Source organism: Falco naumanni, chromosome 2 (assembly GCF_017639655.2).
Source record: "Falco naumanni isolate bFalNau1 chromosome 2, bFalNau1.pat, whole genome shotgun sequence".
NCBI lineage: Eukaryota > Metazoa > Chordata > Aves > Falconiformes > Falconidae > Falco > Falco naumanni.
In genome coordinates this window covers 38,905,671-38,923,306 of record NC_054055.1, presented here as the reverse complement: position 1 = coordinate 38,923,306, position 17,636 = coordinate 38,905,671, and the positions used below count along the sequence as shown (strand labels likewise).

Sequence of the window (17,636 nt, the reverse complement as noted above, 5' to 3'; positions counted from 1 at the left end):
TTCCAAGTAAAATAGAAATTGCCAGTAATATAGATTTTTTCATTGTGACAAGAGCATTTTTGAAGTGTCTATTACAGAATAATTCAACATATTTGGTCTTGATCCATTTTCCTTGCAAGTTATGCTTGTTACTTAAAATATCTGTTCCCCTCGCAGTAATCTTCTTGCAGAATAATCTTTGTGAGAGTGCAGATGCTCACATTTTTTTTTCACAGTACACAACACATTTACATTAGACTGGGCCTACAGCCATACAAATTTCTGGGTTAAATTGTGAGTGAGAAGACAACTGGGATTCAAGGTTATACTACTAGACCTGCACAGAGCTGACTCCTCACTGCTGTCAGATAATTAAACTCAGCCCTATTAATGTGCCTTTAAAGCAGTCAGGGTAGAACTACATTTTTGGAAAAATATAGTATGCTCACATATCATGTAAGGCATTGCAGCAATGTATCACTGATGGCTAAAAGTACACATAACCAACTGTAAAGATAGCAATCAAAAATGTTAGGTTTTAAAAAATGTTATAATAATCATATGATAAAAGTATTTTTTAAATTAACCTTTTAATATACCATTTAGAATGTTAATGATATTACTTAACTTGCCCAGATCTTCTGAAGTATATCAGAACACTACAATTAAAACTTTTGTAACTAAACAAAGGAATCAACTATGTTACACCCTCAAATTTATAACCAATTCTGACACGTGGGCTGTAGTGCCATAGACAGTTGCACCAATGTAATGCCCTGCTACTAAACACTTTCTCTTCTTCAACTTTTTCAACACTCTTATTTATACTTTTCCTCTCTCTTTCTTGCTCACATGTACAGTTGCAATTTTTAAAGTAATGCAGGTTCAAAAGGCAGGAGGGTCAGGACTAGGGAGGAAGAACTGCTTGCTTCTCCCAGAGCCAACAGCTGCTCATGGGCTCAGTCCATGAAATCAGACCCCTAAGTCACTCTTTTCCCTTAAACTTATCTTATGGAATGGGAAATCAGTCTGCCCTTATTCAAATGTTATGGGTGTGTGAAACAGATTCTGATATTAGAACCAATTAATTAAAAACAACCAAAAGTATCTCTGAGGAGGATACTTACTTACAAGCTGAAGTAGAACTTACACCTTCTTACCAGAATGCATGTGTATTTGCTTTTTTAAAAACACAAAGAGTTAAAACAAACCCTACTCAGGACTTTTTCATTTTTAAGTTAATCCCCACACATTATAATCCATGTCCTTCTAACAGATAATAATTTTTATAGTATAGAGTTCATTGGTTCTATGTTCTATGTTCTCTTAGTAAACATGACTTGGTCTGATTTTTAAAAAACTTAAAACAGTACGATAGTTTTTAAAATTTAAAATCATTGCAATGGATTGTAAAGAAATTTAGGACTTAAAATAGGTTCTCCAGATTTCTAATTAAGTTATCCTAAAGACCAAAACCATTAGCTTCTAATAGAAATGGTAACTTTACATGGCACCTGTGAAAACGAAGTGAGAGAAAGGCAGAGATAATTCAAAAATAAAGGATCAGGTATTTCTTCATTCTTGAATCACAAATGAAAGGGAACAAAAAAAAAAAATCACACGAGATATGAAAGGCCATACGCATTTTTTACCTCCCAAAAGCAGAACAATGACATGCAAGCTACATTCTTTCTTTCTCATTCTTTCTCTCTTTCTCCATATACATATTTCTAGGTTACTGAAGTGACAAAGAGCTAAAATAAACATTTTACCTTCTGTTTGTGATAAGAAATTGTTTGCTATTTAGACTATTCTTAGAAAAGCATATAGAAGACGTACAGAACAACAAGAATACATCTTTAAATTATTTAAATGCAAAACAAAAATCCCAAAATGTAAAGAAAATGTTTACACGTGCTTTTTCAAATTTTTCTCTCTCATATTGAGAAAGTACTGTTTTGGTGTTGACTTCGGGATACAACCATCAAGTTGGTGAACTACAGGGTATTTAACCAATAGACTAACCAGGTTCTACTGTAACATGGAAACAGCATTGTTCTGAAACAGCAACAAACAAAACAGGAAGAAAACAAAAAGATCACATGCATGACGTGATGGGGCCATGCTTGGCATCATTGCCTAAACACATTTTTTTTTTTTTTTTTACAAGCAACACACTTCTATCCTGAATTGGTAAGGATCTGTAAGTTCTGCTCAAAAAGAAAATACCTTGATTTTGAAGTAAATTTTATCAATAACTTTTAAATCATTCTAATTTAAAATTTTTGTAACAGTACATGCCTAAGGCAGTATGAGTTTGTCCACTTCCAATAAGGAAGCTCAACTCCATAAGCAGTAGAGACTACATCTGACTTCAAAGATATTTCTTACCAACTGCACTGATACACTGGCATTATTTTCTGTCTGTAAAGGATACGCACGATAAACAACTGTAAAGGATATAAACATGTATACACTACATTTGTAGTATTCCATATGTAACTTGATTTGATTTTTATGCCAAAAGCATCCATAGCTTTGCTGGAGCTTTTAGCTTTAGCTTCACTATAGCAAAATGCTATAGTATACTGTAACAAGACAGTGGTGACAGAAATAGCAACATTAAATGTATTATGGAAACTACCCAGAGATTTACTGCAAAATCTTAAGAGAACTTTAATTGTCCTTAAAATGATACAATTAACTTGCTGGATAGTACTGTATGATTTACTAAAAACCTCCTGAGACTTTGAACTGCAAGTATATAATTATCATTTGCTGCCATTCCATATGCAGCCAGAATAATTCCTACTCATTTATGTAACATTTTATACTATACTAGTGCCATCTTTCTCTGTTCTACTGCTTCTCAAATTGTATGGGATTTTTAAGTACCATACAAATAAGACACTATACTCTACCTTCTAGTGCTGTACATCGCCTTTCATGCAACAGAGAACTTCAGTTAATGGTTATCCTAATGCAGGAATAATCAAATCCAAAAGTTACTGACAATTCATTAAAACAAACTTGCTGAAATGTCATTAAAAAAAAAAAAACACAAACAAAAACAACAACAACAAAAGAACCAAAACACATATAAACCATTTGTTTCCCCTATTTACACCTAGAAAAAGGAACTGATCCTTATGAGGGTGTGTCTTTGTCTCCACTGAACACATGCAGGTCACAAGTAAATATGTTCCTAACTATGGTATGTAAAACTAGGTTGTATGGAGCTATGCCATAGTATCAGTTGCTTTTTCATTTTCAAAACAAAAATTTCAGGATGGCACAGTCTTTTTCTTCACACCATAAACAAACTAATAGTAAATCTTTTGACTTTTACTAACCAAACATCAGAAGTCAAATAATTTTACATTTTCTTGACCAGTTTTTGTAAAATTCTACAAAGCATTCTTCAATGCCAGCAATTTATCAATTAAAGTCTTATTACACTCATTTAAGATACTAAATTTATAAGTGATTCAGCAATCCTGAAAAAGTTAGACATACACTATTAACATTTTTGAGTGAAGCAATAAACATTAGATACCAAGTGACAGAAAATTTATAATTCTTCAGAAAAAAAAATAATCAAGAAATGGAAAATAGATGGATGGACAAGAAAAATAATAAAATACTTAAACCTGAGATCACTAGAAAAAATAAGAGTTAACTTGTAATCAGACATTTCTTTATCTTCAACTCTGAAAACAAAGCACTCATTTGTTTTCTAACTAGACTACATTCCAACTACATTTCCATAAAACTAGGATAATGTAAGCCTTGGGCAAGATTATCCCACAGACATTTTGCTAGCATATCTGTTCACCTTAAGGATATTGCATAGGTTATTCATACTTGCAGTATTCCCTGTAGCACATAATAAAATAAGTGTACAACTCTTCTTGTGAGGTTTGTACTTGAAACAAACATACTCTCCTGCAAGTTGTCACTATGTTCTCCATACAGAAAAAAACAATTTTAAAAGTTCCTTAGAAATATGTATTTAACCCATTCACAACATATCCCTTCTATTAGCAATACCTTTTACACTGAGTAGTATCAATATCAAACTAACATTTGAACTTTTATTTTCCATCATTTCTAAAAGAAAGGTAGATACAATGAAGTGAGATCTATACAAATAACACACAACCAGCAGATACACTGAGTTTTCTCAATTCAGGAAGAAGAAAGCCACAAACTAGAACAGGAAATGTTTTCAACAAAACACATAAACTTGGTAACATTAAATCAGTTAACTATAACCACTATAAGGAGTTATGTGCCATAAGGAGTAATGTTATTACGAGGAGTAATTGTCCCACTTTTCAGAAAGGAGCAGCAATATAAGGATCCATCTCTATCCCTCCTCCCAACTGTCAGCTGCTCCCCCTCCCCAACATCCCCAACTTTTTTTTTTTTAATAAATAAAGTATTCATCCAGTTTTTGAGAACATCAATTTTGAATGAAGACCTCTGGAAAGATCTAGTTTACACTCATAATACAGATAGAGTCCTAAACATATAGTAAAAATGAACACTTGCGCAGATTGGGGAAAAAATTCAGCATTCTCTTCCTTTGCACTAAAGAGCACTTGGAAGCAAAACCATCTGCTTCCATATGGGGGGTGTGTGTGTGTGTGTGTAGTATCTGCTCTATTGCTGGACTTATTTTACTATGTAATAAAATTCCATCAACAAAAATTTCAGAAAGAGAACACTAAGTGATACTACGAGAAATTATTTAATGCTTTGCTGTTAGGGAACGAAAACATAATCAAAACCTAAACAAGCAAGCAGTGACATCTGGAAACTGTTTAGGTGAAACAAAATGCTGTGTGCACACTTACTCATGACAAAATTTGGCATACAAATCCCCAAAGTCAAGCACACATATGTATATCCAATAAACAAATGCTATTTGATTTTACTTGTGAATGATGAGCTGTACAAAAAAGTTACGAACTACAACATGGTAAAAGATATTCAAGTAAATACACAAAAAAAATTTAAACAAGCAAATATATCACAATTTCAATTAGAAAACAAAACAAAACTGCTTACAGGTACTGCAGGGGCACAGCAATTTTGGAAAGTCTTAAAAATGAAACTGCTCATGAAGCAACTCAGAATGGCCCCATAAAAAGACAGTATCTTAACTTGAAAGTCAGGACCTCTACATTAAGTATATGCTGTATGCTTACATTTTAAAATAAAATATGCTAAACCACACCTATTTTTTAATTAATAACCACTACTTTAAAAAATAAATAAATAGGCCATGTAATTCTACAAGTTCTACAACAGGATCAAGAGATTATGATGGGCAAAATATGCTTACAAACAGTAGGAAATTTTTAAAATGCTACAGGTTTGAAGAGTTGGTGGCCAGTCACAAGTGGTGTTCCCCAGGGCTCAGGATTGGGATCAGGTCTGTTTAATACCTTTATCGATGATCTGGACAAGGGGCTTGAGTGCACCCTCAGTAAGTTTACATATGACACCAAGTTGGAGGCGGGGGGGAGCGTTGATCTGCTCGAGGGTAGGAGGGCTTGACAGAGGGATCTGGACAGGCTGGATCGATAGGCCAAGGCCAACTGTATGAGGTTCAACACTGTTAAAGTGCCAGGTCCTGCACCTGGGTTCACAAGAAGCCCATGCAATGCAATCAGGCTGGTGAAGGGTCTAGAGACCAAGTCTTATTGTGGAACAGCTGAGAGTACTGGGGTTGCTTAGCCTGGAGAAAAAGAGGCTTAGGGGATACCCTATTGCTCTCTACAACTACCTGAAAGGAGGTTGCAGTGAGGTGGGTGTCAGTCTCTTCTCCCAAATAACAAGTGATAGGGCAAGAGGAAATGGCCTCAGGTTGTGCCAGGGGAGGTTTGGACTGGATGTTAGGAAAAATTTCTTCACTGGAAGGGTGGTCAAGCACTGGAACAGGCTGCCCAGGGAAGGTGGTACAGTCATGGTTCCTGGAGGTGTTTATAAGACATGTAGATATGGCGCTTAGGAACATGTTTTAGCGGTGAATGTAGCAGTGTTATGGTAATGGTTGCACTTGATGATCTTAAAGGTCTTTTCCAACCTAAATGTTTCTATGATTCTAAAGCTCTAAAATCTAATCTTCAACAAATTTTTATGTCTACACATAATTAGTCAATAAGTTAGGAACAAAGTAAAAAAACCAAAACCAAACAACCAAACAACAACAACAAAAAAGCCCACAAACCACCAAAATGAAAACACAGCAAACTTCTCCATGTATAAGAAAAGCAATACATAATAAAAGTCACATACACATACCAATCTACTTGCATTCACAGTACTTCCCTCCTTGATATGGAGGGAAGTCCTCTTCCAGGTCAAGAGAACAACTTTTGTTGAGTAGCTCCCCCCTTTAACTGTCCTGGAACTCATGGGAGACTCAAAACTCTCACTGGGGACTCTACTTCCCTCCTCTCCCTGGCCAGCGATGATGGAACTAATATGACTCATACTGTAATTTCCAGTGGCTGGGCCCCAAAAATGCCCAGCAGGGAGGATTACTAATGTAACCTAATGTGTGTCAGACATCAAGAGGAGGCTGATTACGAGCACAGGGAAAAGAAGCAGGACAGGAATGGGCCAAGGAAAGCAAGCAAACAGAAGCCCTACCAAAGTCTGTGTTATATCGTGTAAAATTTTACTTCCAGTGCTAGCACTCAAGAAGGTTCATCATCACTGTCACAGAGTGAAAAGGTTCACTGAAGAAGCTCCATCAGGGAAAGAACAAAGGTTACCACAATAGCTAAACACCACTGGTTTCATTTTCTCCTACATGCCATTTGACCCACAGTGCAGGTCCTATATGGACAAATGCAATGTAGGGAAAGAACAAAAACATCCAGGATATCAGAAAACTGATCAACCTGAGGAGCAAATTAAAAAAGGAAACCAGATACTGTAATTTAACTACACAAACCTTTTCAGCAAAATATTTCATATCTATTGAAATGAACCTACATGAAATAAGCTCTCAACATTTCTAGTAAAAAATCAGAAATAACATTTCCAACTAGGTACTAATAGAAATGCTTAGTGTGTATAGGATAACAAAGAACAAAAACAAAAAGAAAACCGATAAATGTGCTTAATAAGCATGGGAGAACCTTAAACAATCTTTCCGAGCAATGAAGATATTCCCTGATACCCTCCTGCATGACAGCATGTCCAAAGTCAGAAGACCCTATGATTTTTGATGTTCAGTATGTGGGACATACACAATAAATGCATAAAACATGGAAAAAACCCAACAAACTTACACAGCCATCACATATTTATTGCTTTCCTATTAACCACCCCTGCCCTCATCAGAGAAATAGGTATTCCATTTTGGCAAAGAGCTCTTCAACACCGTACTTAATCTTTAAAAGGAAGATATAATTAATCTCAAAATCTTTAACATTCTAACACCCTCACTACTAAATAAAAAACAAGTTGTCATTTCTATGCTTATAAAAAAAAAATGCATCTTGACTAACTTAGTAAAGATACCGAATGCTTTGTGTAAGACTGAAGCAAATATTACTTCTCTAAAACTTTGAAAATCTAGATATACCAACCAAAGACAAGCACATTTTGTGGGAAAGATGTCAGATCAAAACACTTCCTCTTCTATTTATGCTCTCTAAAGATATTCTAAGACAACCTGATAAATTGCTGCTATTTGACATGAACAATTATGTGTAGCTGAAACATCCACATGCACTCATTTAATAATAGTCTATAAATGTCTCTCCTGGAACATGAAAGAAACCTGTAAATGACATTATTAATATGAGGAAAATAAAGTATGAATAGAGGCCTTGTCATTGTTACAAACCTCACAAAAAATTACTCTAAGAAAGTAAGCCAACAGAAGCAGAAAACCACATCTCTAAAAATAACCAACCCATCCCCAAACCTCTAAAATCCCAACCAAAAAAAGTAATTAGATGTGCTTTAACATTTATGAAGAAAAACCAAATCACCTTTCTGCAAAAAACTGTCTTCACAGTCAACTTTTTTTGTTGTTCTTACATTATAGAAAATCTCTTGTTTACAGATATTATTACTGGTAACACTTGCAAGTCATGAAACAACAACAACAAAAAAACAACAACACCCAAGCATCCCAGACATTAACTATCTCTGCACATGGAAACTTCAGTACATTAAATAACGTGTCTATGCAACATGCACTGTATACTTAATGAGTAAGATCTGGATCATATATACACACATAACCCACTACAAATTAGGTTTGTCGTAGCTTCTCTTCTGCAGTATCAAGCCAACATTATCATGACTCTCTTCCTTACAAAGTAACTAGTCAAGAATACTATGCCAATTCCTCCAGTTTCCTCTTTAATTAATACCCTTTGAATTAATCTATTAAAAGCAGACAAAATCAGAACACTGAAAGGTGAAGGAGACAGGGAAATCAGAAGAGAAATGGTGATGGCACAAATGGTCCAGACATTTTTACACATCTAACTTCTTTTATATACTCAACATATTCAACCTCAACACACTCAATACAACACAATCCAAGGATAAAATCCTTCAGAAGTATCAAAACGTGAGTCTGAAGAACTTTCATTGCGTGACAACATGACCAAACACTATTTAAAACAGGTTAAGCTATGCTATCTCAAAACAAAACTGCAAGTCACTTTAAAGGAAAGTGTTTTGTGAGGAACAGTTTCTCTCAAAATAAACCACCCAAGAAGCACATATGCAGTCTCCAAATAATGAATCATCATCATATACAATTACATTTAATAAAAAGTGGGTGGGTGGGGGAAAGAAGAATAACTGTAATGCTCCAAGCACCCTGCTTTAACTGTCACAAATTATTTCAGTAACTACAAACTCCAAGAAGAATGTGTCCTTAATCTAATTTGAACATCTGGCAATAATTTACAATGATATTTCATAGTCTGATGAATACAAAATGCTCAAGTGGAAGACACAAACATATTTTGCACTGAAAATAGAAAGCCACTGTTTTATGTCCATTTAGCATGAATTACCTCCTCTCAACTGAAATTTGCCTGCTTTTATTTTATTAAAAAGTAAAATGCTTTTCCTTAACCATCTTTAAACATCAGTTATAACATTTCAGCTAAAGGCCAGTAACTTTCAGAGGAACATGGAAATACCAAGCTAAAGTCTGAAAATCTATGTAGTTTCTCAGACGACAGGAGTGCTAAAGAAAAATACTTACTAGTAGTTTATCAGGATAAGTGCTTTCCACAATGCTTGTCTCCAAATACTGCCTCTTAAAAGAAGGCTGGGGAAATAAATATAAATTTGATAAAGAACTATCCTAACACAACCTGAATGTTAATTCTGTTTAAAGGCATGTATGATGATGCACTGCAAAATATGTGATGGAATCTGAAGCAACATTTCTAGTAAGTGAAAAAAGCCTCTGGTGAGAATATTTAAAAAAAAAAAATAAAAAATGTATAGGATAGACTATGAAAAGTAACTTTTCAGCCTGGCAGAGAACAGAGGCAACTGAAATCACCACATATTGTTGAGATGGAAAATGAAGCACATCTCAACAAAATGACTGCCTAAATCTGAAGTGTTTTTATAAAGAAGACAGACAGAAAGATAGCCTTTTGTGGAAACTAAATTCACACTAGTAACTTTTTAAATTCACACTAGTAACTTTTTAGATTAAAATTAATTAATAAATATGCACTAGCATTCAGGAAGAAGAGTCGTTCGAAATACTCAGCCTTCATTTAATTATTTTAGTCATTTAGTAATTATGAACTGTAAAATTATTCTAGAGATTTTCCTAACAGTATAGAAGCCAAAGCACTAAATACATCAATTTCTTGTCTGACACAACCATTTAGGGACATTTTTTCTACAATAATCTTAGAACTGATTAAGCAGACTGTACTATTCTAACAGCCTTGGTTTTAGTATACTCAGAGGGAACAGGTGCTAGATAAGAGATTCAACCAAGACAATTTACCTACTGGACCTACTTAATTATTCAACGGGAAGGCATTCCTGCTTGACACAACACAAGAAGATGATAGTGTGATGCCAAGGCCATCCAGGCCTTAGAGCCATAAAGAAATGGCAAGTAAGTATTTGCCTGCAATAAATCGAGACACTGGAATGGATTATAAACCGCCATAAAACATACAGGCAAGCTTTTCCCCAGAAAATATAAACCTTTGCCATTTAGTGGTTTTCAGTGTTGCTCTTAACATTGCTGCAGAGAGGTTTGAACACCTTCAGAAAACTGACAGGAGTTTAGTTCTTCACTTACCTGAAACAGGGGACAGGTATAAGAAAGCCCTGAATTATAGTTTGATTTAAAGTAATTCAACATCTGTAGAAGGTCTAAGAGCTCTGTGAGGTAGATACAAGGCACGTTACCAAATTTCAGTTCTCAAAAGTCTGCTGTCATGAATAAACTGTAATCCAAGACCCTTTTCTATTTTTCTTTCCTCAGCTCATTCTTTACTGGAGGAGTGAGTTGAGGAAAGCTTCAAAGTGGATTTTCAGTCTCCACAGACCAAAACAAATTATAGAAGAAACGGGATTATGTATAATACTTCTATCTTACATAAATTTTTGCCACCTTACCTCTTTAGGTAGAAATACAATGCAAGATACAGGAAGAGGAAACTAAGCTAAACTACACGTTTGACTTCATAATACTTTTAAGTGAATTACTGCAAGTGGAGAGTTCATATGCATTCCATCTTTTTGAAAGCAATCAAAATAAGGCCATTATATATATATAGAGAGAGAGAGAGAGAAAACTACAATCTTTATTTCTTTCATAAAATCATAGCAAACAAAGAAAAGAAGGGTAATTGCAGTGTCAACGGCAGAACAAGTCCTACCACGTGACTAAGGAAACACAGAACGGAAAAGGGAATGCAAGGACTTGGCTTTGGGGGAAAAACATCACAAGATAAGCGCTTAAGACTACACACTTTCATAACTTAGTAAGGAAAAAAAAACCTACTAGTTAGAGAATAAAACTAAGACTTAAAGTTTATAGTATTATCTTGACTTTATTTATTTCTTTATTTCCACAGAACAAACTATTAAGTGAGTCAGGAAGGCCCTTAACGTTCCATGCTTTTTGGTCGTTAGTATAATCTTACATATTTTACAAAGGAAAAAACAAGCAGTTCTTATTTCTACAATGGCTTTTCAGTGAATTTTTCATTGGGGTTATACCATTTTCATTAAGGGGCCTCTGCTACATTGAGAGAAACAGGAATACAGTATTGTAGTGTTACATCCAAGATACTTAGAAGAACTCTAAAACAGTGGCATCCAAATGTAACTTTATTATTAAAAATATTTATGAACTGCATACCTGAGACACATTTTGCAATCACTAAGAAAAAAAATAATCAGTTTTAGTACTCTTAAATATATTTATATGGGTATTGTACATGAGTATTAAAAAAATAAATCCCCACTAGCTTTTTTATTTAACTTATGTAATAGAAAGCTTTATCTTCTGTACTTCCAGCCATCAGAAAGATAAGTAGCAGCATATTAGGTGTGAGAGGGTCTGAAACCTTATAGGACTCGGGGAAAACTGTGTGATAGACAGTATACAATTATCAAGGAGTCTTAAAATCACCTAGTAACATTTCTTCCATTAAAGGGGAAAGCACAATGTACCCTGAGAATATCAGGCAGATTCAATCTACAGTCAAGGAAAAAACCCAAAATAAACCCACAAAAAAACCCAAAGAAACCTCACCAAAACCACAAAACTTGTACTAATGCAGTACAGTTCAGTATTAAAAAGACAGGAGGAACAGAAAGAAGAATGTTAACTAGCAGGGGCTAAAGAGAAAACAAGATTATATTAAACCCGCTGATAACGTCAAGGTTTTTAATTAATTTACCATTTTTAATAATTGTCAGAGTTGCCAAAAGTAGAGCAGAAGCTCACACGCTTAAATAATAGGCCATGCCATCATCAAAGTAATGTCACTGTGATATCTTGGATATTTTTCAAGTGACTAGTTAAGCAACTTTATGTTATGCTTTTCTTTTTTTTCCCTTTGCTTCCTCCCAGTGGCATACTCTTATCAGTTTATATTTGTTGGGGAAAAAAAATTAAATTCAATACATGAGTACCAGAAAGTATGCTGGAGAAAACAGTAAAAAATAAGCAGTTTAACACAGACAAATTTATGTCTTTAACTGAATTCATTTAGTATCAAGAACTCTTTCAAAAAGGCATCTGAAAAACTGGCAATATTAGGACATTACAACTCACATACAGTATATTTCTACATCAGTAACAAGTCTTCAGTAGAGACAGCTAAGAAAGACTTAGCTATCTGGAAGAACTGAAATAAAACTCAGCATAACACTCCTAACAAGTTCATTGTTGCTGATAATATCAAGCAGTGAAAGAAAAGTAATTATTCAAGTCAGTTCAAAATCTGTTTTTTTCTCTTGTAAAGAAGAAGCCACAAAGTTACCTAAATCTTATGACAGAGTTAAGTATTAAGCAGCATGAGAACTTAATTTTGCATTTGTGTGTGCTATCAAGATTTACATATTAACATGAACACAGACAGAAATGTGATCAGAAGTGTTCAGCTTAAAAGATAAACCTGAGTATCAGAGCACGACTCCAAGAGGTGATTAAGAACTGCAAATGCATGATAACAACTAGAGTTAGCATGCAAACACAAAAAAGTGAAGAGCAAGTTCCTAATCAACTTTCTACTGCAAAAATCCTACAGCTGCAAGGATCTTTCAGCAACAAACCAGCAAAACCTTGGAAATAAAACCATAAAAACTTTTACTGTGAAGATGTTGGTTGGCATTTATCTTATATAATGATCTCAATTTAGTTGTTGGAATTCACCTAGGCTCCCTTGAGAGAAAAAAGAACCTTGAGAAAGGTATCTTTCATTTCTGAATGGACTGAAAGGTCCTTGGAAAATCCTTATTTCTCCCCAGTAACAATTGGTGAAGCCTCAGTGACTAGATCAGGATGTAGCAGATGTTAGCACTATGCTAACTTCATTGGCAGAATCCCCTCTCCATACATTGTCCCACCATCTTCTATCAGATTTAACAAACTAACTCTGAAATAAACAAGCCTGGAGGGAGCCAAAAAGAGGTCCATCTCACTTGACTTATCCTGTGGCTACATGACTGATGATCCAACATAGGAGGAGAGGAAAAAGGAAGACTATGTGGTCAAAGACAGGCAGAAAAGGCAGGAAGAATGACCACTGCTCCAGGTTGGCACCTTGCTACTAGACCAACAAAGTCTTAATGCCAGGCCAAGTTCTTAGAACGTGAGAGCTAACTTTTGGAGGGTTAAAATAAGTAAAAGCAAATCCTCAAGACCGTAATCAAAAACATGAAGAAAATGGTGATTATTAACCCAGATAAAGGATCAAAATAAGTACAATTATATAGAAAAAACCTAGCTCCTTACAGCTCAGCTAGTGGGATAAAAAGAAGGAAAAAGGTAAATTTTCATAGAAACAGCAATGCATCAGCTGGGAAGAGTTTCAGGTATCTTTAATACAAAATGGCCATCTGAGAGCTACTGGCGACAATACAAGTTAAAAGACCACTGGCAGAAACAGCAGTTGACTGTTCAGCCTCTGAAACAGCAGTAACATGGCGGCATGATCCAGAGGTAAGGAATTAAAATAAGCACAGTCAACTCATCATTAAGGAATCAATATGCAAATATGAGTACTTTTTGTGCAGCTCTTTAGGGTAAAAGTAAACAAAGAAATGCGTACTCATTTTTTTAAACTAAAATGTACCTCTATTTCCATGACATCCACAGAGCCTTTTGAAATTTCCAACTTTCATAAGGCTAATACATTCTAAACCTCAAAACAGATTTTGAGGCGAGCACCTCCACCACAATATTTGGCAAAGTCGTCATTGAAACAAGCATAAAATCATGACACAAAATAAAGTGATACAGGTGTGTTTTAGCCATACACAAGCATGTAGTAAAAATCTTCAGAATACATATTTTAAAAGACTGTTTTCTAACCTTTACAGAACAGCATACATGAACTAAAACAGAAAACGGTGTTAGATAGAGCAAGCAACAACTTTTAGAAAGAAGATTTTCATAAAATTGTTTTGGCTAACAGGTCAATTATTCATTTTCAAAACATACAATTGAAATTTATTATACAGGAAGAATACCAAATCACAATACAGTTCTATGCAGTTTCATATAAACAACTCGAAGTTGAGATTTTGTTCATGTATTCACTTAATTATTACATGCAATTATCTATCTTTGCATGAGTAGGCATATATTTCTGAAGGGTTACAAATTTTGTACAGACTACGTAGTTTGTATTTTTTAATACAATTTTTTATCACATACCCACGTGTCTGCATGAACAGGCCTGATGTTGCTGAGAAGTACCTCTTCGTAATTTCCATAATCACTGAATTTAACAACTGCAGTTGTCCCAGAAGAATGAAGAGCTTCAATTTCTGCCCGATAAAACTTAAAAAAGAAATTTTCAAAGGTCAAAACTTGAAATATCACAAACAGCTTAACAATAACCTTTTTTATATGTGTGTGTGCATATATATGTAGTCTTAGTATTATATTTTGAATAAGATTTGTACCAGATATTAAACTAGAAACATTAAACTTGCACCCAGTAGACTGCAAGGACACAGCAGAATGTATTTAGAATACTCATTGAGAAAATATGCAGCTTATGAAAGCAGACTGAACATTTAAAATACTTGTTTTCATTTCTCAGTGATGAATTGGTTCTGCTTTCAAACACAAATGCTGTTGTATACAGAGAAGTGTTACTCTAAAAGTATCTTAAAATACATGTATCAATATGTGCCTACCAGCCATATACACTGCATATACTAATACATACCTATTTAGCTCGTAATAAAATATGGTAAACATGATAGAACTGCCCCATCAAAAAGTCCTTTTTCTAAACACAAAACTTGGACTTTTTTGACATTTATGCAAACATAAATCAGCCTTCTTGAAGATGTTCGATCACTTTTATGACATTGAACAAAATAAATTGCTGTCTCCTAACATGGTTAAGCTCGGTACTGTATTTTATCACCTCATTTCAAAGCTGTCCTAGATGTGAGCAGCAGCATTTATTGTAACTACCAAAACCCAATAACTCTCAAAAACCCCTCTTTTATGTGATGAATACTTCACAGGTAACAGTCTGGGATTACCTCATATCTACTTATTTTGCAAGTTTCATACTTTCCAGAATTTAAAAAACCTATCTCACAGTAATGTAAATATACTTCTCAAAACAGAAAACAATTCCATTATATGCCATGGTATTTCACACTAATCCATCCACCCAAGCTACATATTCCTATTTCAGAGTCAACTTACTGTATGTTACCATGATGAAAATTTTCCATATCTTACCATCTGTTTTAGTCATACAAACAAAAGAGAAAAATAAGTCATGCTGCTAAGCTATCTTATATAAACACTATCTGCTTCTTGTAAAAAAAAAAAACAAAAAACCACACACACAAAAAAAAAAACCAAAAACCAAAAACAAGGAGAAAACTTTAAATAAACAACATAAAATAAGCAACAACAAAACAAGAAAGAAAATGGCGGGAGTAAAAACTATACAAAGAATAATAATATTTAAGGTAGTAAATATCAGAAAGGGTCAAAAACTGAAGAAAGTATCCATGAGTGACACAGAACTCCTGAACAGATAATAACAAATCAAAAAAATTAGCCTAAAACTTTTTTAGCAAAGGAGAAGATGAAAGGAAAGTGTCTGGCTGCAACAGAAATCTTATTACTTGGAAAAACAGATGAAGTATTTAAACTTTTAAAAATCATTAAAACAAAACTATTGTGTAGCATAACTCATTTGTTTCACAAATTCTTCAGCTAAGAATCTACTAGGAAAATAAGCCTTTTGTTGTTTCCTTTCTGTAATGATTGAAATAAAAAGAAGGGAGGGTTTTTTAACAGCCCCATTCCTGCAGACCCTGCTCTTTCCTTTTACTAGTAAAGGCTGTATGCTAACTTATTCTAGAAAAAGGCGTTACACATTTAACTATTACAGACTATTCTAGATAGCACACCATCCCCTTTGTTGTTCCTTGGAAAACAATATAGGCACCTAGATCCATATTCATCCCTTCAAAATTTCAGCACTTCAATTACAAGCTTAGTCATCCCAAAATCAAAAATCCACCGAAACAAGAGAAACAATCACCTTCAATCAAGATGACTTAATTTAAGCACTTAGTTTCATGCAATGAATATAAGCGACATACCTGATAAATAAAATTAAAAAATAGAACAAGAAGCTAGCCAAGAAGCACACCACATACCTATGAACAAAACCTGTCTCTGCAGTAGCACGCTGTCTCCCACATGCACGTAAGAAAACATTAAAGGTACAATTTGAGGTACTTCTCATTTGACAAAGGCATACCTTATTGTCTTCCCAATAAAGGGCAAAACATTCATCCCCTGGTCTCCAGCTTTTTCCATATTCCATATGAATCGATGATTCTAGTATTTTCTCTGGTTTGATGGGCCCAGATCTCCTCTTGGGACCAGTGTTGTAACACAACATTTTATCATCAAAAGATGGGATCGTAGCGGGTCCTGATGATTTGATAGGTCCTACTCGTCTTCCTTTCTGATGATGCTCAGTATCTCCATTTGGTACAGCATTAAAATTATCAGTTCTACCAGGATTTTGGTAATCATTATTAACACCAAAATGCTGCTCACTTTTTACCATAAAGGACTCACTACTAATTGTTCGTGCCTTCCTATCACAAAAATTTTCAGAATTGTGTATTTGGTTTTCCCTTTTCCCACGTTTCTGGTTATTGTTGTCTGTGTTATCTTGAGCAGCAGAGTTCTCCTTGAATTCTGTGAAAGACACCCCTTTTCCTACTCTGTTTTGCATATTGTTATCCCTTTTTTTGAAAGTAATATCGCTCTGGTGAGTGGCTATGGGATAACCCAAATCCTTCGGCCTATCATTTCTAGAATAATGTCTGTCACTTTTATTTTTTTCATCTGTCCAATGTTCTAAAGAACTGTGCCTTTCAGGACCTCTGTTTCTTGGTAACCCAACACTTTCAAAAGCCTGCCTTGAATTTTGAATATCCCTTTGAAAACGAGGGGGTTTCTCATTCCTTGGCTGTCTCATGTCATTGCGAGACATGTGTCTTGAATGATTCTCTTTGATGCCATTCTGTTCTGCATTCATAACTTTGTGCTGTACTTGATGTGGTTGCTGAAATAGCAATTTTGGTTCTACAAAGAAAAAAATATTTCAATTATTAACATATGTCACACAAATATATTTTAGAAATACTGTTTCAGATGCTAACTGATAAAGTAACAGGATTATTTACAAAAGTATGCAGTGTTTACCTTTGCTAAATTTTCTGTGTACCATTCCATTTCTGTATCACAGAGACATTTGAACTGTAATTCCTAGTCATTGGAAAACATGCACTACTGTGGCCTGTACTTAGAACCAAACCACTTAACAGTATGAGAAAAGCTGAGCATAGATTTCCACATACTCATTTCTCCATACATACATCAATAACTCACT

General features: G+C 34.6%; 1 protein-coding gene across 2 annotated transcripts in view; it reads right to left on the bottom strand.

The window, feature by feature from the left end:
- The window catches only part of TDRD3 (tudor domain containing 3), a 109,751-nt gene that overhangs the window by 9,503 nt on the left and 82,612 nt on the right, over positions 1 to 17,636 (bottom strand). For both annotated transcript variants that reach the window (XM_040584084.1, XM_040584085.1), the window contains 2 exons: positions 16,491 to 17,329; positions 14,402 to 14,527 (listed from right to left, as the gene is read on the bottom strand). In XM_040584084.1, the coding sequence (XP_040440018.1) occupies positions 14,402 to 14,527; positions 16,491 to 17,329 (965 nt within the window). The remainder of the gene's footprint in view (positions 1 to 14,401; positions 14,528 to 16,490; positions 17,330 to 17,636) is intronic.